The 25123-nt window shown below is 38.3% G+C and overlaps 1 protein-coding gene across 3 annotated transcripts in view; it reads right to left on the bottom strand.

Annotated features, from left to right (window-relative positions):
• chchd6a (coiled-coil-helix-coiled-coil-helix domain containing 6a) overlaps positions 1-25123 on the bottom strand; it is a 77754-nt gene that overhangs the window by 28908 nt on the left and 23723 nt on the right. For all 3 annotated transcript variants that reach the window (XM_059528227.1, XM_059528226.1, XM_059528228.1), the window contains 2 exons: positions 23626-23709; positions 6015-6085 (listed from right to left, as the gene is read on the bottom strand). In XM_059528227.1, the coding sequence (XP_059384210.1) occupies positions 6015-6085; positions 23626-23709 (155 nt within the window). The remainder of the gene's footprint in view (positions 1-6014; positions 6086-23625; positions 23710-25123) is intronic.

The following is a 25123-nucleotide window of genomic DNA, read 5'->3' as shown; positions in this document are numbered from 1 at the left end:
ACCATGACACTGACCAGATGCATTTCCTACTCTTCTTTTTCTTTGCTTCATTCTCTTAAAGAGGCAGTTCACCTAAAAATAAAAACGGTGTCAATATTTACTCACCCTCATGAGTAAATCCAAACCTGTATGCCATTTTATTTAAATTTTTTGGTGGAACAAAAATAAACTGAGGAATTCAAGAACAGCTCTTGCAGCTAATAATGATTGTGGATGGTTATCCATTTTACCTCATACAGTATATTAAATGAGATTTTAAAATAAAGCCACAGCGTGATTAACTGTTACATGTCTATGAGCCACATGCAGCAGAAGCATTCCTGAATGAATAAGTGATCAACAATATTCAGATAGGTGTTTAAACAATGCAAAGAAAATTTCCCTCATACCATTACACCTCCAGCAGCAGCCTAAAACATTGATACAAGGCAGGATGGATCCCTGCTTTCATGTCGTGTATGCCAAATTCTGACCCTACCATCCAATATACCTACCACCCTACCAGAAATTTAGAGCCATTAGACCAGGCAACTTTTTTCCAATCTTCTATTGTCAATTTCAGTGAGCCTGTACAAATTGTAGCTTCAGTTTCCTGTAACAGATGACATGAAATCTTGCAGGATTTCATAATTAAACTACATAGAATCCGACAACTATACATTATAAAAAAAGATGATACAAAATGTAATACCTTGGAAAATTGCATTTAAGACTTTAATACTTTTTTAAACCCCACTGACACCCTTTAAAAAGTGAAAGGTATGTGGATGTAAGCAAATCAGACAATTATCTTTTCTCATAAAACCTGGCAACAAGATTGTGAATTTGAAAGTGAAAGCATCCGAAGACCCACTTATAACACCGCAAGAGGAACTCCCATTCACAAAATTCAAATCACAAATAATAACTACTGATGAAAATGAACGGGTTGAATGTTAACCACTTTCATTTCCATATAGCTATAAACTAAGATAAAAGTTCTTCAGCATGCATTGATTAATTTTTTGATTTTGGACATTTCTTCATGGGATTCATTTGCTTTTTGATTTTTGACATTTCTTTGTGGGATTCATTCACTTTGAATAACCAACAATTTCATGCTGTGAACCTTAGCATTAGCAAACATCTTGTGGTCCACCCAATCCACCCCTCCTCCTCTACGCTTCCTAGTCTGTATTCCTGACTGACAGGTCCTGCTGAGTTTCTTAACAGCCCTGTAGGTTCGGTAGTTCGCCTTGGCTGGATCGCAGTTCCTCAGCAGGCATTTTCAATTTGAGTTATCAGATCCACCGCACTCCTCGCTTGGGAATGGGGCAGGACGGCCGCGGGACAGTGGCTGTCTCACAGCTCCATGTGTTGGAGAGGCGAACGACAGAGGGATCCTGAACTGCTTGAAGCTTGTGAGGCGGGTGAGGATTAAACGCTGGCCTTGTCATGCTCTAGAAGTCGGGGGTCTGGAGGCTGCCTTACCCTCAGGGATTAAAACCTGGATTAAAACATCAGCTCCATGCAGGTAGAAAAGAAAAAACACTTGCTAAAGCTCTACGAAATATAACTGCCAACAAGTGGGTTGGATGAACAGAACAAACTGTATGCAAGATATTGCAAAAAAACTAGGAAAGAAGGGATTAGCAATTTCGAATCTTTCAAATTTTAACTCCACTGGAAATCAAAACTGATCTAATTTGTCTTTTTTCTTTTTTTTTTTTACCTTCTCTGGTCTTTTTGTGTACAATTCCTCAGTGCATGTTATTTTAATTGACTGATAATAATTTTGCACCATTCCAGCAATTACAGCTATAATCATGGCAAAAACAAGTAAAAAATATAAAATGTAATTATTAAGTAATAGAGTAATAAGTAACAAGTAATGAATAAATAAACAATATAAAACAACAAATAAAAATAAATCATAAAAAGTTTGTAAAAGTTTGTCTTCAATAAAAACTTTAAAGGGACCAATTAACATTTTTTGAGCTTTCTGACCATCAAAAGATGGCAAACTGTCTATGTCATGGATATGGTACTCTTGGTAATCATGTCGATTATATTGCTGTATATGCAGGGTTAGAAAGCTCTCGGATTTCAACAAAAAATATCTTAATTTGTGTTCCGAAGATGGATGAAGGTCTTACGGGTTTGGAACGGCATGAGGGTGAGTAATTAATTACAGAATTTTCATTTATGGTTAAACTATCACTTTTAAAGCTGGTCTGAAAATCTTTTCATAAAAGTCAACTAAAAAGTAAAGAGAAGTTTAAGACATCACAGTGCATCAAAATATGCTTTAGAGATGATGGACTCTGACATAAGGTTCATATAGGAGGATCTTCACCCATTAACAAAAACTTGTGGGCGAGTCTGGAGTAGCCTATTTGACAGCGGGTGAAGATAAGCTGGTTACAGTGATTTACAAAATGGGCCTAACATTTTCCACCAAACTCAGGATTTGATTTGGTTATATTGAAAAATTCAGACTTCTGAATCTTTCATCAAAAAATCTGTAACAACCTTACATTGGACTTTAAGTTTCCTTATATGTCAACCTTTCAGTTCCAGCCATCTGGCTCTATTCTGTTATGAAACGCCCACTTTTTTTCCCCTCATTTCACTCGTATAAAAAAAATTCTCATTACAAAAGTAGAAAGGGTTGCGAACACCATTTCATGTCGATTTTAAAGAGACGCTTTAGTCTGCTTTTGGATCTGCTGTTTTAGTAAAAGAACAAGGTCATACAGTACCAACAAAGACACACAAAACTCAAGTACTCATGTACAGATGTTCTTCTGTGCTCTGATTGGCAGATGAGACGTCCCCAGGGGGAAGCTCATTACCCAGGTGCCAACATCGTTTGTATAACCTCAAAGCACTCGCCTCTTTGCCATCATTGCACCTATGACTGGCACTCAACGACAGCTGGTACAAAACCTGAGAGACTCAAGAGGGACAGAAGAGGAAACTAGCTAACACAAACACTTACACGCGTAAATCACGCACACTCGATCTGACGATCTGAGCTCAATGGCGTGTTGCTGCGCTACACGATACCTCACACACTGGGACGGCCTTGTGAGATTATCGTTCCAAATCCCTATTTGAATCTAGCACAAAGCATGCTGGGAGAGAATTAGTCACAAGCCATCTGCAGGTTTAACGGTCAAAAGTGTTATTTTTGTATTGTCAAACATAAATGTGTTTTTAAGAGTCGTCTGGTGAATTCAGGATTGTAATGTTTTGAATGATTGCCCTTCTTTCCAAAAAAAATGTGCTAATGTACAAAAGTACCCACAGTGCTTTCTTCTGTGGGGGGTTTGGATGAACAGCCAGACATAACAGAAGGGTTCCAAAAGAAAATGGCTTTCAAAATATCTATAGAGCAAATTATATTTATGTAAAAACCATTTAAAAAGCAGACAAACCACTCGCTCTGAGGTTGATCAAAAATAGTATATATAGTTATGTGTGTGTGTGTGTGTGACATGAAATCATTTAAACAGACTGTTCCGGCTTAATATTTACAGATATTAGTCCATATCGTGATTTGATGTAAGTGCAATGACCTATTTTTGATTAATTCATTAAAAATTTGGCAAATTCCGTGCCATTCCGCGTTAAACTGTAAATTCCGTTTTTATGACTGGATTCCGCGATTCCCTCCGCGTTTTCTGCATCGCAGAAATCATAGGGCCCTAGTTGTGGTATGCCAGCTCTATCTTGCAATGGACACACACCACGACGTTCTCTTTAAGTTTGCCCACGCCCTCAAATCAAAACACCGCATACTCCTTGCAGTTTGCGATATCGGACGCAGCGCTTGTGGTGCCAAAGCTGAACTTTCAGCAGCCATTTTTTCAGTCTTTAGTGTCACATAAATCATTCTAATATGCTGATTTTCTGCTAAACGAAATTTTATTATTATTATCATCAATTTTGAAAATAGCTGTGCTGCTTAAAATTTTTGTCAAAAATTTTGTTTTTCAAGACCCTTTGATGAGTAGAAAGTTCAAGAGATCAGTATTTCTTTGAAATTAAATACATTTGGAAAGGAAAAATGCTGTAAAATTTACCAAATATTTACTGTTGCTATGGATCCATTTAATTCATCCTTTCTAAGAAGTATTCATTTCTTTTTAAAAATCTCATTGACAGCAAACTTTTGAACTGTATTGTATTTTTAGAAACTAGAAACAAATACTATTAAAAATGGTCAGTTTTCAGGTCAGTGTATCTTAAATAAAAGGCAACGAGAAACGATTTTATTTTTATTTTAAGAAACGAAAAACAAAAATGTATCTGGAGTTTTGTCCATGGGTAAAAAAAAAAAACTTAATTATGATTTTAATATTTGTTTCGAATGTACGGGCGGTGCTGAAACGCCCCTTTCGTCCCTTCTGTACACCACCGATATGCGGCAACAGCTACAGATTATGCATTACCAATTTATTTATTTTTTTAAGATCATTTTCAACTGGAGAGACGTGGCAGGCAAGCCAAGCTTATTAATCCTGTGGATTCTTTGTCGTGCAGGCTGCCAGTGGCGCTTACAAGATAATAATAATAATAAAAAAAAAATCTATATTTTCACGACTGCTTCATAGTATTGACAAAACAGAAACTACTTTATTCGTAAACAGTAAAATGCCATTTGATTTTTACTGTATGTGATCTACAACGACATGGAATAAAATATGATACATTTATGAAAATCTTGCATTGCAGTTCTGTGTACAAGTCCACAGCATATCAATTATAATTAATTTTAATCAAACAAGAGACTACATTAGAAAACGCAGAAGATAATTAATATTTCTGTTCTCCAATTGTCAGATGGTCAGAATGACAGTTATAGACCCTATACCCAAGTCAATGCATTATTCTTTCCTTTTTGTATTAATGTTTAAAATATTAAAAGTAATTAGTTAAGCACACAAACTTACTGGGGGACCAGGGTAGGCTATGACAGTCATATCTTACAGCTGAAATGTGAACGGACACTGTTAAGCTACAAATAGAAAATGTGGCCAGAAAGAGGTAGAGTACTGTTGTGGAGATGGAAGAAAAAGGGGGAAGGAGAGAGATGCGATTAAAAAAAATTGTGAAAGATCCTCAGCTTCAGTGAATGGCGAGCAGCTCTGGGCGGCGGTGAGGTCATGGCGAGCTACAAACAATCTGCATTAATTGCAGCAGCTGGAGATTCATTCAAACCCAGAGAGAACAAAATGCCTCTGTCTCCTGCATAGGAGAAAAGAAATTGCCTTCTCAAATCTCAAATGCAATTCAACCTCACCAATTCTACGCCCGGCTTAAGAGAGGTGGAATAAAGACAGATAGCAACCACAACATGAAGTTGATAGCAAAGAATAATAATCGACGACTGTGGGGAGGGTTTCTCGGATGTTGCATTTACATTAATGAGAATCTGGCCGTCCATCCTGGCATGTTCTGTTCCTTTCACATGCACTTACTTCCATTCTACCATTTGCAGAGAAGGGACAGAAATGACCTATCTCCATAGAAACCAGGCCATCTTCCTTTGAAAGCAACGGAGCAAGGCTACGACAGAGCCTCGCTTTTGACCCTATCATCAATTATAGACTATTTCAGGGAGTAAACTAGAAGAGAGCAGAAAGGCTTACCTTGCCGCCAACATGATCATTAATTTAATGAAACATCTTCAAGGCACTAAAATTTTTTGTCTCTATTCAAGAAAGTCAAGGTTATTAGGAGACTGTTATCAACCAGAAAAAAATAACCACTTTTATTTTCAGGCGTGTTTGTTTAGTAACTGTTCGCATCAAGTTTTTGAACTTGCAACCTGAAACTTCAAGTCTTCAAATTCAGGTGACCAATTTTTATAATTAATAATTAAACGAAAAACACTTGTATGAGAATTAGCTTGTTCTTCTTTAATGCCACACTCTGCCTCGAACACAAGTAGATGTTGCTAGTGCTCAATTACAATTCAAACATTTTTAAGATTTAAAATAAGTGACAATTCTGTAATCTCTTCTTACTTTATATTGGCTTCGCTCCTGGTTGCAGCGGTGTGGAACTGTTCAGAGTACATTTTGAAGCGTTCCTCATTCTGAAATGACAAAACAATAACAAAACTCTTTCAAATTAATCTCTCAATAAACAGACTACTAGAATGTAGATGATTATACAATTCCCACAGCACTCTAGAATAGAATAGAGTATTATTTACAATTATTGGTAACCTCATGTTGTAAAGTGATTCCAAACTTTTGTAAAGCAAGTATTTTTAAAATGCCATAGAGAGGAAAAATGCATCATGAGAAGAAAATTATGGCATTTATGGCAAGTTGCATCAATTTATCCCATTTTGTAATGTTTGATATTTGCACTTAGCAAGATCTCAGCGCTCTATAACCATTAAAAAAATCATTCCTTTAAGTATGAGTCACATTAAGATATTGAATACTCTTGTATACATTTCTGATTTCCCCTCTTCAAGACAAAAATGAAACACAAAAGAGCCTAATAATGAATGATAAAGTTGAGCTACACTACAACATGATTTAATCCAAACAATCAAGAGACTTTTCATTGTCTGTATAAATGTAAGGTTTCCAATGAGGCGTTAAGCACCAGTATTATGGAGCAAATGTGGGGGACAGCTGTTTTAGATTATGATGCAATGGGTAAACAAAACCATTTACAATACCTGCAAGAAACTAAACATGTTTTAAAGTCATCTGGGTTTTATCTTTTTTCCAAAGAAGTCATTACTTCATCATTTATTTATCATTTTGCATGCTCTCTCTGATTCTTTGTCTCGAAGGAACAGCAAAATAGCAGCAAAAAGAACCATTTAACTCACGTAAACGGCACTTTCACAGCCTTAAAGAAATTACATTTACAATCTTTATTTTACGGGAACCTAAATATCGATGATTCTTCCTGCACATTAGAAATTTTTGTTCAAATCAATGTTTCTAGAATGAGAAAGCCACTTACCTGCAACTGATTGGCAAGTAGCTTGATTTGGCTTCATGGCTGTGATATAACTTACAGGAAATAATGTTGTAAATAATCTTTAGTTTTTTTGCACAGACCAATCATTTTGCTTTAGAAGACCTCAATATATCATCAGGAGCGATGGGTATTCATTTGGAGCCACTGACTTGCATTATATGAATCATCAAGAACCAAGGTTTCAGCTAAAAATCTTTTTAACTGCTCTACTGTTCTAAAAAAAAAAAAAAGTCACCTGCATCTAGGATTGCCTGTGGGTGAGTAAATTAATAGCAAATGTAAATTTTTTGGTGAACTCTCTCTTTAATTTTAAAAATAAAATCTGTCCAACCCTGACTTCCCATTTCAACAGGAAATACAATAACAAGAGAACTGCATTCGTCAACCGACCGAATCACTATGGGCGGGCCTACTTTTTTGGACATCGAATAGGCATTGTTGATGTGTAAATGTGGGCAGTCATGCAGTAATGTATTCATAAAATTTCTCCATCACCAGCAACATCATCAAAGGACTAAATCTCATTCTACATGCATCGTGAATCTGTAGAAAATGTTAAACAGCATATGAGCGGGTCCACTAACATTTGCAAAATAAAGAGAGAAAACTGTTCGTATGACGCAGTCTAGCAAGATTATCAACACACAGACCCAAATACATTTCCTGAATCCCTTTATCCTTTCATGAAGCAATCCCTGACAGATCTTCAATTCAGGGTCATTTTAATTCCCCAGCGGGGAAACACTTAATGCTATAAAATAAAACTAATCCTCAATTAAACAAGCGCTCTCCTGTCAGGCCAAGTGAGCTTAGGACCCTAATTTTGTAAATGAAAAACACCTACAGACTTGAAATAACTGTTGAGATTTACATGGGGCCTATGGATACTTTCAAAGCCTTTATGACATTTTCCAAGTCTTCATTGCAAGATAATGATATCTGACCATCATCACAGCCGCTATTCAGCAGTTGACACCAAACGGATTTAAGCTAGAAATAAACAAGTGACTCTAAATGAGAGCATAGAGAGGAAAGATAAGAGTTACCGAAATGAAAAACCCCTCTTGCATCCTCACATGCATAAAAGCCGAGCGTCCCTTCCTGTAGCATCACAGCAGGAAGGGATTTGTTCGCTATAATCACGCAGCTGGCACCTGCTTTGTCATTCTTCTCTTTGCCTGGCACTGCCCATCAGTGACACCCTCGCCTTTCAGTCACAGCCGCTGCATTTCTAACCTAATCAGCATTTTAATCTGTATCAGGCAGCTATGCTTCACTGCAGGGTGCATTTGCTGCAAGACTTCCTCCCAAGGACGAGCACTTCCTGTGACAGACAGGTATCAGCACTGGGGAATCAATGGACCCAAAGCATTAACCATCCATTATGCTAGACTGTAACCCGTGTTACTGTACTATCAAAAAGAACCTTCAATTTTAGAGCAGTATATATGAAAATTTCACTTTTTAAAATATATAAAATACAAGATAGTTACTTTAAATTACATTAAGGTGTCTTAAAATAACTGTTTAACCATATTTTTATTCAAATAAATGCATCCTTGGTGAGTAAAAGAGACTTATTTTGAAAATATTGATAAATCTTACAAACCCCAAAAGTTTAAATTGGTACAATTACAAAAATTTTACTAAGCACCTAGTATAACCTTTGTCCAAATTTAAGTAAGGTCTTAATGAACAACAATGCAACCCTGTTTTTATGAATGTGTGCAACTGAATGCTAAGGATTGTGGGTAACAAACAATTTAATACTTCAAACAATAAAAACACTGTCAGAATCTGTTTGCACTTAGCGACAGTCTACTCTTAGAACAGCAAAAAAATTATTTGTCAGAAAGGACTTTTTCACAACTTTAAAAGCCATGTCCAGGCTTCCTGTCGGCGATTAAATAAACGAATCAAGCAAGAACCATAAATATGAAAATTTGATAAGGCTGAATATGCAGACGTGACATAATCATACGTTTCTTCAGCGCATCAGCGCTTACTTTGTACATTACCATACCAAGATGCAACACAGCAAAAACGCATGCAAAAAAAGTCCTCGTCTTGATTGTAATGCTGATCCACATCCCTGCTTCTCGCCATTACAGAGTCAACGAGCTATTACACCCCTGCAGCCCCTGACATCAACGCACACCCAACACAGCATGAAAAATCGAAGAAAAAAAGGAAAGGATAATTCTGCTTTACAAAAAAAATGAACTTTGAAATACTTTGAAGTAAATTAATTTCCCATTCGCCAGCGCTAGTGCCCAAGGCCAGAGAGGGCAAGATATTTGCCACTCTCCTCGCTGTCCAGGTGAAGCCTGCCACATCCGTTTAGGGAATTTCTAGAATGAGGGCTCCCGTTGACAGCACGTCAGCCCGGCTGCCAGGTTTTCAGGAGGATTATTATCTCGTACCCATGCTCAAGTGCTTCAAAGTGCTTTGCAACTAGTGACAAGGGAGAAAGAGCGAAGTTGGGGGGGGAGGCTAAAACAGCGGGGCAATAAAAAAAATCTTGTCTAGAGAGTGTGAAGCAGCTAAGAGCGGGACGCAGACATGAGTGGAGAAGATTTAGTGGGATTAGAGAGCGCCAGAGCTAATTCAAAACGGTGGCGGAATGCTGCTGTTTACAGCTTTTGCTTTCATTGGCGCTAACTCAACGTCTTTGGAAGAATTTATGGATGTTAGGCGATTATGTGTGCTACCTTCAAAAAGAAGGGGGAAAAATGCACCGTTTGCTGCGATAAAAGCATTCACCACTTGCGGCATGGAGAACATTCCTGCGGTGGCTCATCTGCGCTGCCGAGATAGACTTCTTCAGCCACACCTGCCATTGACGGGAAACGGGAGAAGCGGGATGGATATGCCACACCTCTCAGAGGTCTGTCATGAAGATACCCCCCTTCCGAACCCATTCCAACCCCCCTGCTGGGGTAACAGCAGTCTGAGCAGACATGCCAACTGCCTGCATTATCCCACTCCCTTGGTCTGACTGTGTCACACGGCAAGTAAAGCCCTGGCTGCAAACACTCTGTGCGCCTTTTATTGCCAGCTTCTGATCCCTTTGGCAAACGGCGCTTCCTTGTAATGAGGAAAATATAAATACTGGAGCATCTGACACACTGGGTTGATCCTATTTGCTATTAGACAGAAGATAGCTCGTCTGTAACCTCAATGACTGTGAGATACCAGTGTGTATGTGTGTGTATAGGTGGGAGGGGGGCTCCCAATGTAGAATGTTTATTTATGATGATCGCACAGTAATTAGCACTGGGTCGCCATTAATCCTCACAGCCTGTGTCTGCCCTGAGCCAGCGACGGAGATTGACACAATGCGGACCACCCCCCCATGCCCTGACGGAATACTAGTGGCATAAATTTAGTTAACCTCTTCCATACTGCCTGCCTGAGAGCGAATGTTAGACTGTAAATCAGGGCTGTGCGCCATTCATTCTGAATTTTAATTGATTTTGAATTGAAGCAGCAAACAAGCAGCAGGACTGTAATTTGAATTTGAATGAAAAGAAGCATAAAGGTGTCAGATGATTTTGCTAAAAAGAACATTATTTTGTGTATCTGGTGTAATGCAATGTGTTTATGCGGTTTAAGGTTTAAAAAAACGCATTATGTTCCACACAATGTACATTATGATTTCTTCTCTATGCCCCGCCTTTCAGAAACAAGTAGATTTTTACAAAGCTCATCGTTCTGAAAACGAGGTGTGCTTTGATCGACCAGCTATCCAATACATTGTGATTGGCCGAATAACTCAAGCGTGTGACAAATGTTACTCCCCTTACCATACTGTGACATCATGTGTCCCGGCGCAACAAATCAAAACCAATAAAACCCATTACAATCAAGGGATTTGTTACATCCAGTGGGGACATAATTACTGACTGTAATGACTTATACTGTCTTTTTATGCATTGTGTATCGCTCTGCGTAAACATAAAACCTTGTCTGCATTTGTGATAAGAGAAATGACAAACAACACTACTCTACACTGCTAAAACGTGCGTTTGAATCATCAGTGGCAAATCCTTTAAATATGTAAACGTACTTACAGACTGTGAGTCAGAAGGCCCAGACTGTCCTTGCAAAGTCAGAACTGTCCCCCTCAACATCCATAAAATGCATTGAACACTAAATATTTGAAAATCTAAATATTTGAGTTGAACTGTTCCGGAACAGTGTTGTAAATACAACTTAACCACTGATTTCTAGTTGTGCCTCTTTTGGATGGCCAAACAAAGTAGCTTCTCTTTCACAACAAAACACACAGCATCTCCACAACATGGCGCTGGCGGCAATAGCGAGAATAAAAGTTACACTAACACAGGGAACTACACTGGGACCAAAATGGTCCCATATGCGACCTGTTGAAATTACATTGCGACCTTAATTTTTATGAGGTCGCAAATGTATCACTGATTATTTTTGTACCTACCTTATGTTTTAGGCAATATGCTATGATTTACTATGAACATTTATTAAAACAGAAATGTGTATTTTAAATATACGTTTTATAACGTGCTCTGAGCATTCAACACATCAAGTTGGCTTCAGCCCCGCGATGCGGGAAAGCTGAACTGAGTAACGTTAGCTGTTACTCGCACGCTGTCTTTGGTGCGCACGAGAGAGAGAGCCGCGTTTCACGGACAGCAACACTGAACCGAGCTCTCCTTCAGGACATTCCCGTCCTCCTGCACCTGAACGAACAAATACAAATTGCAGTTTAAACAAACAGAAAAGGATGCAAAAGAGCTTAATTCAGCACCGCGGTGTTCTGGTGTTCAGGGCGCTAGCAGAGACGCGTCTCAAAGACTTCTTGCTTTTTTACCGACAAATACATACTAAATATGTCAAAATACCTGTCTTAAGTTTTATAAAGTTTGTTCGAAAAGTCTGTGGTTATGTCTTAAGTGAAAGTAAAGAGTTGGAAAGAAATCGTATGTGTATCATTATAATGGATGCATTGTCTCTTAAATTGACCGCGCCTAATTTACTAGCTCTGCTGTCAGTGTCTTTAATGTTAATCCAAGAAAATGAAAGTAAATCACTCACTGCTCTTGATTGAATTACTTTGTAGTTTTAACAAGAATTTATCCACTGTCAAACTAAAAATCTGATATAATTGATTATACTGTTTTTCATTTACATTTATTCATTACATTTATTCATTTAGCAGACGCTTTTATCCAAAGCGACTTACAGATGAGGACAGTGGAAGCAATCAAAAACAACAAAAAGAGCAATGATATATACGTGCTATAACAAGTCTCAGTTGGGTTAACACAGTACACATAGCATAGGTTTTTAAATAATATAATAAAAAAAAATAAAAAAATTAAAGAAAAGAAAAAAGAAAAAAAAGAAAACCGATAGAATAAAAAAAGAATAGAGCAAGCTAGTGTTAGAGATCTTTTCACACACATACACACACACATACAATTGCATAATAAATGAAAAGAAAATAGAATACAAAAAGATTAGAAAGGTAGTTAGATTTTTTTAAAGAACAGAATTAGAATAGTGAGTGTTAAAGTTAGAGGGTCAAATAAAGATGGAAGAGATGTGTTTTAAGCCGTTTCTTGAAGATGGCTAAGGACTCAGCTGCTCGGATTGAGTTGGGGAGGTCATTCCACCAGGAGGGAACATTTAATTTAAAAGTGCGTAAAAGTGACTTTGTGCTTCTTTGGGATGGCACAATCAAGCGACGTTCACTTGCAGAACGCAAGCTTCTAGAGGGCACATAAGTCTGAAGTAACAAATTTAGGTAAATGGGTGCAGAGCCAGTGGTAGTTTTGTAGGCAAACATTAATGCCTTGAATTTTATGCGAGCAGCTATTGGAAGCCAGTGCAAATTGATAAACAGAGGTGTGACGTGTATTCTTTTTGGCTCATTAAAAATTAATCTTGCTGCCGCATTCTGAATTAATTTTAAAGGTATGATAGAATTGGCTGGAAGACCTGCCAAGAGGGCATTGCAATAGTCCAACCTGGACAGAACAAGAGCTTGAACAAGGAGTTGTGCAGCATGTTTCGAAAGAAAGGGCTTGATCTTCTTGATGTTGAATAAAGCAAATCTGCAGGATCGGACAGTTTTAGCAATGTGGTCTGAGAAAGTCAGCTGATCATCAATCATAACTCCAAGGCTTCTAGCTGTTTTTGAAGGAGTTATGGTTGATGTGCCTAACTTGATGGTGAAATTGTGATGAAACGATGGGTTTGCTGGAATCACAAGCAGTTCTGTCTTGGCAAGGTTGAGTTGAAGGTGATGGTCCATCATCCAGGAAGAAATTTCTGTTAGACAAGCTGAGATCAGAATAGCAACCGTCGGATCATCAGGATGGAATGAGAGGTAGAGTTGAGTGTCATCAGCATAGCAGTGGTATGAAAAGCCATGTTTCTGAATGACAGAACCTAATGATGCCATGTAGACAGAGAAGAGAAGTGGTCCAAGAACTGAGACCTGAGGCACCCCAGTAGTTAGATGTTGTGACTTGGACACCTCACCTCTCCAAGATACTTTGAAGGACCTATCTGATAGGTAAGACTCAAACCATTGAAGTGTGGTTCCTGAGATGCCTTTTGCCAGTAGGGTTGATAGGAGGATCTGGTGGTTAACCGTGTCAAAAGCAGCGGATAGATCAAGCAGGATAAGTACTGAAGATTTGAATTCTGCTCTTGCCAGTCTTCGAGCTTCAACAACTGAGAGCAAGGCCGTCTCAGTTAAATGTCCACTTCTGAAAGGACGATTGGTTACTGTCAAGGAGGTTGTTGTTTGTGAGAAATGTAGAGACTTGGTTGAACACAGCTCGTTCAAGTGTTTTTGCAATGAAGGGAAGAAGGGATACTGGTCTGTAGTTCTCTAAAAGAGATGGGTTGAGGTTGGGTTTCTTAAGTAGTGGAGTTATACGTGCCTGTCTAAATGATGAGGGGAAAAACACCTGTGTGGAGGGATGTGTTGATGATGTGAGTGAGTGCAGGTACAACTGCAGGAGAAATGGCTTCAAGGAGATAAGATGGAATAGGATCAAGCGGGCAAGTAGTAGGGTATTAGAAAGGATGAGTTTTGAGACTTCTGCCTCAGAGAGTGAAGAGAAGAATGTAAATGAGTGTATGTTTGCTGGTGATATGAGCTTGACTGATTGTGGTTTGGAAAATTGTGCACTAATGTGTTTAATTTTATTAATGAAAAACGTTGCAAAGTCGGCAGCTATTAGAGATGAAGCAGGAGGTGGAGGAGGAGGACAAAGAAGTGAGGAAAATGTTTTAAAAAGCATGCGAGAGTTAGACGAATTGTTAATTTGTTATGGTAGTATGTCATTTTAGCAGTGGAGACATTAGCAGAGAAGGAAGATAGGAGTGACTGATACACATTAAGGTCAGTAGTATTTTTGGATTTGCGCCACACCCTTTCAGCAGCTCTAAGCTTAGAGCGGTGTTCACGTAGAACATCAGATAACCAAGGGGCAGAAGGGGTGTTACGGGCTGGCCTGGAAGATAAGGGACAAACAGTGTCTAAACAAGATGTAAGAGTGGAGCAGAAGGTATCAGTAGCACTGTTAGCATCCAAAGATGCAAACAGTTTAGGGGAAGTAAGTGAAGATGAAACCATTGCAGATAGCCGGGAGGGTGAAAGTGTGCGTAGGTTACGTCGAAAGATGACATGTGGAAGGGTAAGTGATGTGGCAGGGACCATGTTGAGGTTAAGAGTGAGGAGGAAGTGATCCGATGTGTGCAATGGAGTAACCAGAACATGATCAGTAGAGCAGTGTCGTGTATAAATAAGGTCCAGTTGGTTGCCTGATTTGTGAGTAGCAGTAGTTGACACTCGGTTGAGATCAAAAGAGGCAAGCAGAGTGTGGAAATCAGCAAACAGAGGTTTATCTAGATGGATGTTGAAATCTCCCAAGCATAACTAGGGAAGTACCATCCTCAGAAAAGGTTGAGAGCAACACATCTAATTCATCCAAAAAGTTACCCAGTGGTCCTGGGGGTCGATAGACAACTACAAAATGTAGGGATCTGGAAACACATAGTAAGATTTGGTTATAAACAAAAAACAACTGAAATAGAAATGAAACAAGGAGAAGGAAAAAGAGATTAATCAAAACAATACTTATATTCCCTGCAGGTGTCCCTGCCCGGTGGAGTCGCACGGTAGAGTCGATGGTCTTCACATGAGGAGGGCTTAACTGGAGGGCTGCCGCGACCGCTGCTGTGGTATACTAATCTTTTTTAAACCCGACAAAGCAGAAATTGAATTAAGCTGAACGCACTTTACTGTTTATCACAACAAAGGTCTAAGCAAGCGCACAACACTGACAACGTATGCGATAGAGTAAAAGACCAAACGTAGCACGTCTCAACACAGTAAACAAACAAGTGTTTCCTAGCAACGACAACTGCGCTAAATACTAATGAGACAAGAAATAAATACACTTACGATCTGCTTTTAACTCCCGCTGATTTAACTGCTTCTCACAAAGGGTATTTATTTACACTCTCTTGGCTGGCACTTGAACGCACTTTACTGTTTATCACAACAAAGGTCTAAACAAGCGCACAACACTGACAACGTATGCGATAGAGTACGAGTATAGCAAAATACAGCGAACTGTGAAATATTAGACTACCAGTGAAATTGATATAAAAAAAAATAAATAAAAAAAACCTTAGGGACCTGACCATGTTTTGCTTAAGTGTTTCTTTTTTAATTGCTAATGCAATCTTTTCACACCACAGACCGAACAAAATTAAGCATTATTTGCTTGGTAATTGTTCAACAAAGTATGGATAGTTGTGTAAATATTGTCATACTGACAGTTGTCTGAAGTTTTGGTTGATTCCATTACATATCTTTCTATCAAAGTTATCTGACATTATCAAGATGAATTTGTTCTGACACAGTTTAACTCTGAGTTCTTGTTATATTTTATTACCAATTTCTAAACTATAACAAATAAACTGTGATAATGTGAGAAATGTTGAAGGTGTCTGAATACATTTTGGTTTGACTGTGTATTTTATTTTACAGTGAAGACTACGCAGTGCTATTTTAAATAAGTTTCTGGACACCTACAAACTTAAAAAAAAAAAAAAAGTAAACCGTGTAAATAGCACAAATAAATAAATAGAACGAACATACAGTAAATATTAAACCATTTCAAACAGGGCCCACTGTACAACCTGCACCAGGGCCCCTCTAACCCCAGCTACGGCCCTGGGTTAAGGTACCAATGCACTGTGTGTACTGTAAGAAATAAAACAAGAAGGCATGTGGTTTAAAAGATGGCAAGTAAAATAAAAAACACATCTGAATGCAATACAGTTTCATTATTATCCAGAGCGGCTTACTATAAAAAATTTGTGCGACCAAATCATGTTTTGCGCCAGTAGCTAAAAAGGTAGTCGCGCAAGTGCCACCAGTGGAAAAGGTTAGTTTGGTCCCCTGAGCAGACAAGTTACAGACAGACAGACCAACCGATAGACAGACATAAATAAATAAATGAACGAATGACAGAACAGAGCAGAAGAGAACAGAACTAGGCATGGGCCGGTGTGAGATTTTGATGGTATGATAACCTTAAGCAAAAATATCATGGTTTTGTCCACAAAATATCATGGTGTTCTGACAAGCTTTGTGAAATTATACCACATGCCTGAAAGAAACAAACAGCAGAAGTGCTGAATGAGATGCATATTCACTCTCTGACAGCAGGAGGAGCCTCTGGAACACCAGATAAAGACAACATACAGCGTTTCCTTGGTTACCACTGTAAACAAAGCTGAGCTGGGCTGAAACCACTGATCTATATATATGACTGGATCGCTCATCGCGTTCTAAACTGCCAACAGACAGTGAAGCCACCGGAAGTGTTCAATCCGCCATCTTACTAATCCCTACCAGCAGAGAGCACCATTGAGTTACATTCAAACCGCTGTCCTAAAATAACTGTATTTGAACAAATCAGTCAAATGGGATCCGTTTTTATGTTATGTGTATGTAAATTAATCTTTACCTCAGATGATATCTGCAGTGTTTACGGTCTTTTGGGCAGTATAAGCGATATATTCAAATCATTTAGGTGGGTGTGTCTGCTGCGCACTGATGACACAGGTAACTGATCCAACAAAAAATATAGCCTATTTCTTTATGAACAATTTTTCAGGAATTGTTAAACATGAGTATTAGTATCGGAAATGGATTTGAATATATTACAATGGATAATATAATAATGTTGTTAATATTGCTCTATAAATGAAAAGCTTAACTTACAATCTGGGAAATAAAGCTTTATGTCTTTAAATCCGTACTGTATATGGTCAGTTATTTCTCTGAATAAATTCAGATTTCAGAATGAGCAGTTTGTAGTTTGTTATATATGTTGAGGTCATGTCTGTCTGATGTTTATCATGTTCATGATGCTCACTACTGTAATGAACGTAGCTTTTTAATGAGTAGGGGAAATTTGACTGACTTGTTAGGTGATGTTTTCTCATTAAAATCATACAATTTCCTATTAATTCAATGGAACATTTACGCACACTAGGGATTACCAATATGGCGGCGCGGCGGCTTCACTTTAATGACGTCATGAGCAATCCAGTTCTATATTATAGATCAGTGGCTGGAACACTGCTTTAAAGGAGCTATGTGGAGGTTTTTACTTAAAAAAAATCTTTAAGATAGAGTTTTCATTTGTACATGTATGAGCCAACCATGATGTAAAAAAAAGAATGACACCTCGACTGTCCACCACGGTTGCCTCTATCAGCCTGTAGGCTCAATTGTGTGTGGAGGAGTCGGGCCCGAATTGGCGCGAAAATTCACAAAATGTGACGTCATGCGCGTTCTCGTCTACTTGGGCTTACAACCATACGGCACGCCAGCCATTATAGTAACCAGCGGCAATAGTGTTTTCAAATGGACTCTGCAGATGGAAAGAAGCGACCAGCCTCCAGCACAATTCAGACACCCACGGACACTCCTCGTAAGTAAAAAAAAAAAAAGAAAAAGGGCGTGCGCACTGAGAACGAGCATGAGACTGGCTGCAGTTCCTCTAACGGCCACTGGTGTCAGTAACGGTTAGAAATTTCAGAACCTACGCAATGCTCCTTTAATATGAACTATACAGAGACCAGATGAAAAGAAAATACCACGTAAACTTTTTTAGAAGACAGAGTCAGTTCCCCACATTCACATACACATTCATATAAACCCCCAAATTAATATTGATGATTTTCTTCCAATAGTTTGTGCATCATGAACAGTAAGTGATTTGCCTGCTACAGTATTTTTCTCTGTACATCTGTCTTCATCATCTCTGGCTATGTTAACAGGCATTAACAGACTTCATATTTTCACATAAATTACATTTTGGAAAATAACTGAACTGCAACGCAGTTTGTGCAAGTCCAGAACAGAGAGTTGCAATAATTTAAAAAAAGTCAGGTTACCGATCACATAAAGGCCAAAGTATATTTCGGCCATCCGCACACCATCGGCATTACATTATTTTCATCATCAAGAGTGCTCGCGGACAGCCGCAAACCCAGTGTTGCCAACTAAATGTTGCTAGATGACATCATAATCTAATTAGCATATTCATGACGAAAGTGTGTCGTATTGTCTTGCCTCCTTGTGCTCATGTACTGCATTTTAATGCAGCCAAATTCTCAATAAAACTGTTCTTATTATTATATTTGAATGTTTCTGTTGTCAGACAACGGAATGAATATTATAATGACTGAAACACGGTCAATTAAGACTACATAACCAGCTCTCAAAGATATTAAGTCGTGGCTTAGTGGATGGGTCACATCACTAAAATCCTATTCATAACATTGTCAAATGAAATCAAATACACATACAATTAAGACAATGGCTGTGCTGTGATTTCGGCTGTACTTGCTTGTAAAATAGAGTTAGAAGCAACAGAATATCTTTTTTTAACTGAAAGTGCTGCTCCTCTCTGCGCTCGCTGAACAGAGCAGATGCAGAGCGAGAGAGGTGTGTGCACTGGGAAAGGAAGACCTTGCACTCATGCGGCATTACCGGAGAGTCTCAGAGACTAAATAAGGTTTGTCCAAGAAAGTCGCTAGATTTGTCGCTAGTCGCTTTTTGGAAAAAGAGTCGCTAAGGGGGTCAGAAAAGTCTCTAAATCTAGCGACAAAGTCACTAAGTTGGCAACACGGCGTGCACCTCGTGGTACTGCGTATGTGTCGAACTCATCCGTCCACACTCATCTGCGGATGTATATACTTTTGAAAGATGTGCAGATGCGGCTAATTCAAGTAACGTTGAATGTGAAGTGTATACGTGCCTTAGATTCCAGGCGCAGCTCCTTAAGTTCGGCTATCCTACACACACGTGACTGACTGCTCGCTCGCACAAACAGGAGGAGCAGGGGTCAGTGTTACTCTCTACACTGCACTCAGCCTGAGGGATTCTTACTCTTTCAGTCATTGAGGAGACATGGAAAAGAGTGCATACTGCAGGAACGGTATAACAGAAAATATTAGTGGTTTTGAAACCATGAAATTTTCAAATCGCGGTATACCTTGAAACCGGTAATCGGCCCATGCCTAGACAGAACAACAGAAAGACAGACAGAACAACACACTGAATGCTAGACAGACAAAGAGAATGATAGACAGACTAAATGACAGACAGAACCACTCAGACAGACAACAATAGACATAACAGTAGACAGACAAAACAGACAGACAGAATGATAGATAGAACGATGGTCAGAAAAACAGAATGATAGACACAAAACCACACACAGAGAGAACAAAAGACAAACAGAATGACAGACAGACAGAACAATAATCAGAAAGACAGACAGACGGAACATTAGCTAGAATGAGTCAGAACAACAGATAACGTCAGACAGACAAAACCATAAACAAAGAGAACACATGACAGAACAACAGATAGAATGATAGACAGACCGAACGATAGACAGAACAGAGAAAAAGAATGACAGATAAAACCACAGACAGATAGAATGATAGACAGGCATAATAGTAGACAGAGTAGGAATGACTGAACAAATAAACAGACACAGTAATAGATAAAACAATAGATAGAAGGATGGGCATACAAAACCCCTTATTTTGCAGTGTGGAAGAAAGCTCTTTTCTGTGAAAAATTAATTAGCCACTGTAGGAAAATAACTAGAAGAATAACAAATAGCAGTAAACCATTGGGTGCTACAAATCAGTCTGTTCATAAATACAGCAATACATTCAAATAGTACAATAAGAAATACCCATTTTCAATATAAAAAAGCAAAACAAACAGCTAAAAGTTAATGGAGGTGGATTAGACTGGAAGTCTTGACACATTAAAGCTAAAATGGCCATGCATGCTTCCATGGTAAAAATAAGGTGGATAGAGAACTATCTATCATACAATAGATAGAATGACAGAATAAATGAAAGAATGGATAGAAAAACAGAACGACAGATAATGGATAAAATGACAAAATGATATGGACAGAACGATACTTCCCTTCACTTCCCAGAATGCATTACCTCATCATGTGCTCTAATTGCAACAAAGCTCTGTATTAATTCAAAATGAACAGTTTTCACATCACATCTTCCCATACAAGAACTCTGTTAAAGTTCAGTGAAATTAGTAACTTAGATTTAATATCAACGAACAAATGGAAAACGCTGCTTGGAAGTGTATTATAAATCTGTCTGCGGTTTAAAATAAAATATGAATTAAGTCTGAAAGACAGTGAGGTGTAAATCTGCTGCGTGCAAACAACGTTAACTGTACACCGTGGAACAAATCCCCTCTTTTGAGAGACACAAGCGTTAAATTATCAGCCCGGCAAAGCCACCATGGATGCTGTCCCAGAGTTAATATTTCCCTTTGCAATCCTTTGTTTTCGCATCATAATGAAGCATGTACCAAAAACATTCATCTCCATCTCCTTCCCCCGAATCACTGGGCCCAAAGTGAATAAACAAAAAGGCAATTCTTCAAGCCAGTGAGTGAGCAACCCTCTTAGTACAGCTTATATGAACAAAGCAAAAGGAGCTGAACAAAGTGAGAGAGTCAAATAGAGAGGAATTATCTCTCTAAAGCTGTCAAGGTGGCTGGGTTATTCTCTTGTTCTGAAAACAGCGTTTGATAGAGAGAATACAAATATTGCATCTAATGTGACTTTCTTTAGTCACAGAATATAAAAACGACACCTCACATTAATATTAAAGGAGGAAAGGCCTTGTGATATGTTTTGTTCCAAACACTGTATTTAACCAAATTTGTCTGATGTTCTTTGACTAAGGTGCTTCAAATATCTGCATTCTGGGAAATAAGGTGACTCAACTTCAGGAGTAAACCAAATTCATTTGGTGTTACTACGCAACTAGGATGGAATGTTTCCTTGAGAGTCATTCTTTAAATATTGCAGTGCATTCTGGGAAATATGGTGACTCAACACATTAGTGTTACATTATAATGTTTCCTCATGAGAGATTCATCCCAGAATGCACATAAGTATTTACAATATGTCCTACACAAAAAAATAAAAAAATATTGCACAGATATTTGGTTTACTTTCCCAAAAATACAGAGCAAATTTCAATATTATGGTGATTGGTGACTCAACTACTGTAGTCAATTAAATTCACTTAATATTATTATAAAACTACACCACAATGTTTATTCATTAGATATTCTTCAAATAATGCTTTGCACAATACGACTTAACTACTGTCGACAACCAAATTAATTTAATATTCTTTAGCAACTAGGTTTAATGTTTTTTGAAAGTAGTTCTCCAAGTAGTGCTGTGAATTCTGGAAAATAAGGTGACCAAACAGGGATTTAAAGCATGAGCATTTCACTCATATTTGCGAATAAAAATAAAGGTTTGTAAATTGTAAAATGTAATTAGGAGCATCTGTGTGAAAAAAAAGTCCCTTCAGATCCTTAACCGGTCCTAATTATCCAAAACTGTATAACAAATACCTGAATTATCATTTTAAGACAACTTAAATGTAAGGGATGGAAAATGTAAGTGCTGCACATTTCAAAAATGTTGAAAATATGGTGCTGTTTTACAGGTTAGGGGTTTTAGAGCACAGGCAAAGGCAATATTTGGAATACTGGAGTCAACCAAATTCATTTAACGTTACTACACAACTACATCACATAATTTCATAATAAAATTTTACTCTTATTGTTTTGCATTCTGAAAAATACACTTAACCACTGTAAATAAGCAAATAAAATTAAATATTTCTTTGGCAGCAGTTCTTCAAATATTGTCGTGCATTCTGGGAAATAAAGGGACTCAACTACCATAGACTGTCAAATTTGTCAAATTTTTTGTCAAAAAGATTCAACAAAAATCATCTGACGTTACTAAGCAACCAGGTTACAATATTGTTTATTCAGAGATTCTTCAAATATTGCTTTGCATTCTGGGAAATAAGGTGACTCCACCAAGTTAACTAAATTCATTTGATATTATTACACTCCTAAGTTATAATGTTTCATTGTCAGTGGTTGTTCGAATTCTGCTTTGCATTCTGGGAAATAAGGTAACTCAACCACCCGAAAACTGCCTTTGGACACCCACTTCCATACAACACGGCCACTGTTACATGCTGGGCCGCTTTCCTACAGCATGTTGGTAAAGAGAGCAAAGAAGCAAATCTCACTTTTTTGCCGGCTGCATGCAGTTGATAAGACCTCAGAGAGAGTGAGCGTAGGAAAAAAAATGGTAGAGGGAGGGCAAAAGAGAGAAAACGAAGGAGAAGGGGGATTGAGGAAAATCACAAATCTTGGAGAGCAACTCGGATTTCATTTGCCAATAGCTGAATGGTTTTGAGGCTTTGGCTGAAGCACTTTCTGCACCATTGCCCCTCGCCACGCCGAGCAAGCCCTTTCCATTTAATGTAACTTTATTCATTTTTTTTTTTACACCAATGGGGGTCAATCAAGGTGTGAACCCAGTGGATAAAGGCACTCGGGGTTGCTGCCCTTCCAAATGGAGCCAATGCACTTCAGAATTCCACTTCAGTGCTGTATGAACCATTATGATCTCTGTCCAGTCATTTACAAAGGATAGATGGCTGAAGGTAAGACCGTGGAGAATGGCCCGTTTGGGCATTATCTCTCTCTGAAAGTGACTGAACGCAGCAGTAGAGGATAACTGGTGCTTTCATCCTCAAATATTATGGTGTAACGAGAGTTGTGTACAAACAGAGGTGTCTCGTCTTTAACAAATATAGCCTTGCGTGAAGCGGAAAAACTGACAACAGCGTGGAAACAAGTTCTTAACCACCCACTGATCTCGAGGCTGCCTTCTGCTTATGCATACCTTTCCTTGATGTTCTGCATCATAACTTTTATTTCTCGAAAAATGTCAGGGATCGGCTGTGAAAATTATACAGGAAGAGAGAACTTAAAAGGCAGACAAACATTTCCGAGAAACGCCACAGATGCCATACTATGGTATTTGAGCATTTACCCACTAAAATCATTAGAATCTGTGAGCTATTTCAACCTATCAGCATTTAGCATGTTTAAAAAAATGTCATGGAATTGGAAAAAAATATCAGAGATAAATTGGGTTTACCAACCTTCTTCTCTAGTTGTGTGATCTGTTCCTTGTAGAAAGCCTCTAGTGCCTTCAGCTCTGCCTCCTTCTTATCCAGCTGTTTCCCCTGGAATGAAGTAAATGAAGAGTTTTGTGTCATTCAATCGATCATCTTTCTCACACAATTCTAGAGCAGTTGCGAAATTTATTTTTGTAAATAAACACTTTATTACTAAAAAAGAAAAGAAAAAGTAATGTGCTTTATACTTCTAGCAAATAAAAAAAAAAATAAATAACTGCTAAAAATAAAAATTATTTTTGTTCAGTGGGAGGTCATTCAATTGATCTTGAATATTGACCAGTTCCAAAAATGAAGCGGCTTATTGCAAATTTGTTTTGTAATAATTTAATGCAATGTTTATATTTCATTATTTCTAGAAAAATAAATAAAATAAATAAATACATAAAAAGAAACAACAATAAAAAAAAATAAAAATCCTTTTTGTGAAGCCAATAAAAAAGTTGGCAGTGAATATAAAAATTAGGTACTACTGGCCTGACTCAACCATCAAGAAAAAAAATATTGTTAGAGCCCAGAACACATTAATAAACTTCCTTAAAAATAAATGTGTGGCAAACAGAAAACGACTTCCTGCCCAGAATCGACCCCTGTGATCTAGCTCTTGATATTACATTTAAAAACATTTTTATACCATAAGGCTTATAAGCTTAGGACATAGAATGTCCAACTGTCATTTTTGGAATTTCACCATTTGTTGGCATTTCCAAAAGATTCGTCAAGGTTTTCAGATTTTTGGGCAGCGTATTAGCAAATGCTTTCAGCAACATATGTCCCTACTGGTCCAAAACTGTTGACCATACTCAAGAGAGGCCGGCCCCAGGACGTTGCACAGCGCAGCTTCGCTCAAACAGCATGAACCAAAAGCTCTTAAAACCGATCTGTTGACTCTGCCAGAGTCTTTAGGAAAAGGACAGCTGGTGTAAGATTTTCAGCCCTCGATTAAAGCATTGAGGAGGATTTACAACACGGAGGGATTCCAAAAGTAAACAGAGAAAGTGAGGACACAAGATAACGATGTACACAAGTTTGTAGGTGATTTCATCCATGCATGTGACACTCAAAACAGGTGTGCAATAACTGAACACGATCGGCTAGTTTGGCACCAATTCTGCATGCACAAAGCTGGGGGGATTGACTGTCTGAGAAGATATGGACTATCTGTGAGCATGCAAACATCTGTGCCATTGAAAAGCAATAGTGGCGATTACTTTAAACAGCATTGAGGGATATACAAGTTCAAAGCTGCAAAAGACCAAGTATTCAAACAATTCGACAAGGGAACGCAGGAAGCGACATGCTCGCACTCATGCACGCAATCCCCCCTGTAATTAGCTTCCCACATTTTGCCACTCTGTACGAAGGCACAGATACATTAAGCCCAGCGGGGTACGGCATTCACACAGTGCATTTTGCACATAGACACACGTGCACAAGCGCTGTTTTGGAGAGACGCCCCGTG

Source organism: Carassius carassius, chromosome 37, assembly GCF_963082965.1.
Source record: "Carassius carassius chromosome 37, fCarCar2.1, whole genome shotgun sequence".
Lineage (NCBI taxonomy): Eukaryota > Metazoa > Chordata > Actinopteri > Cypriniformes > Cyprinidae > Carassius > Carassius carassius.
The sequence above is the reverse complement of the archived record's forward strand: the minus strand, read 5'-3'. Positions and strand labels throughout refer to the sequence as shown.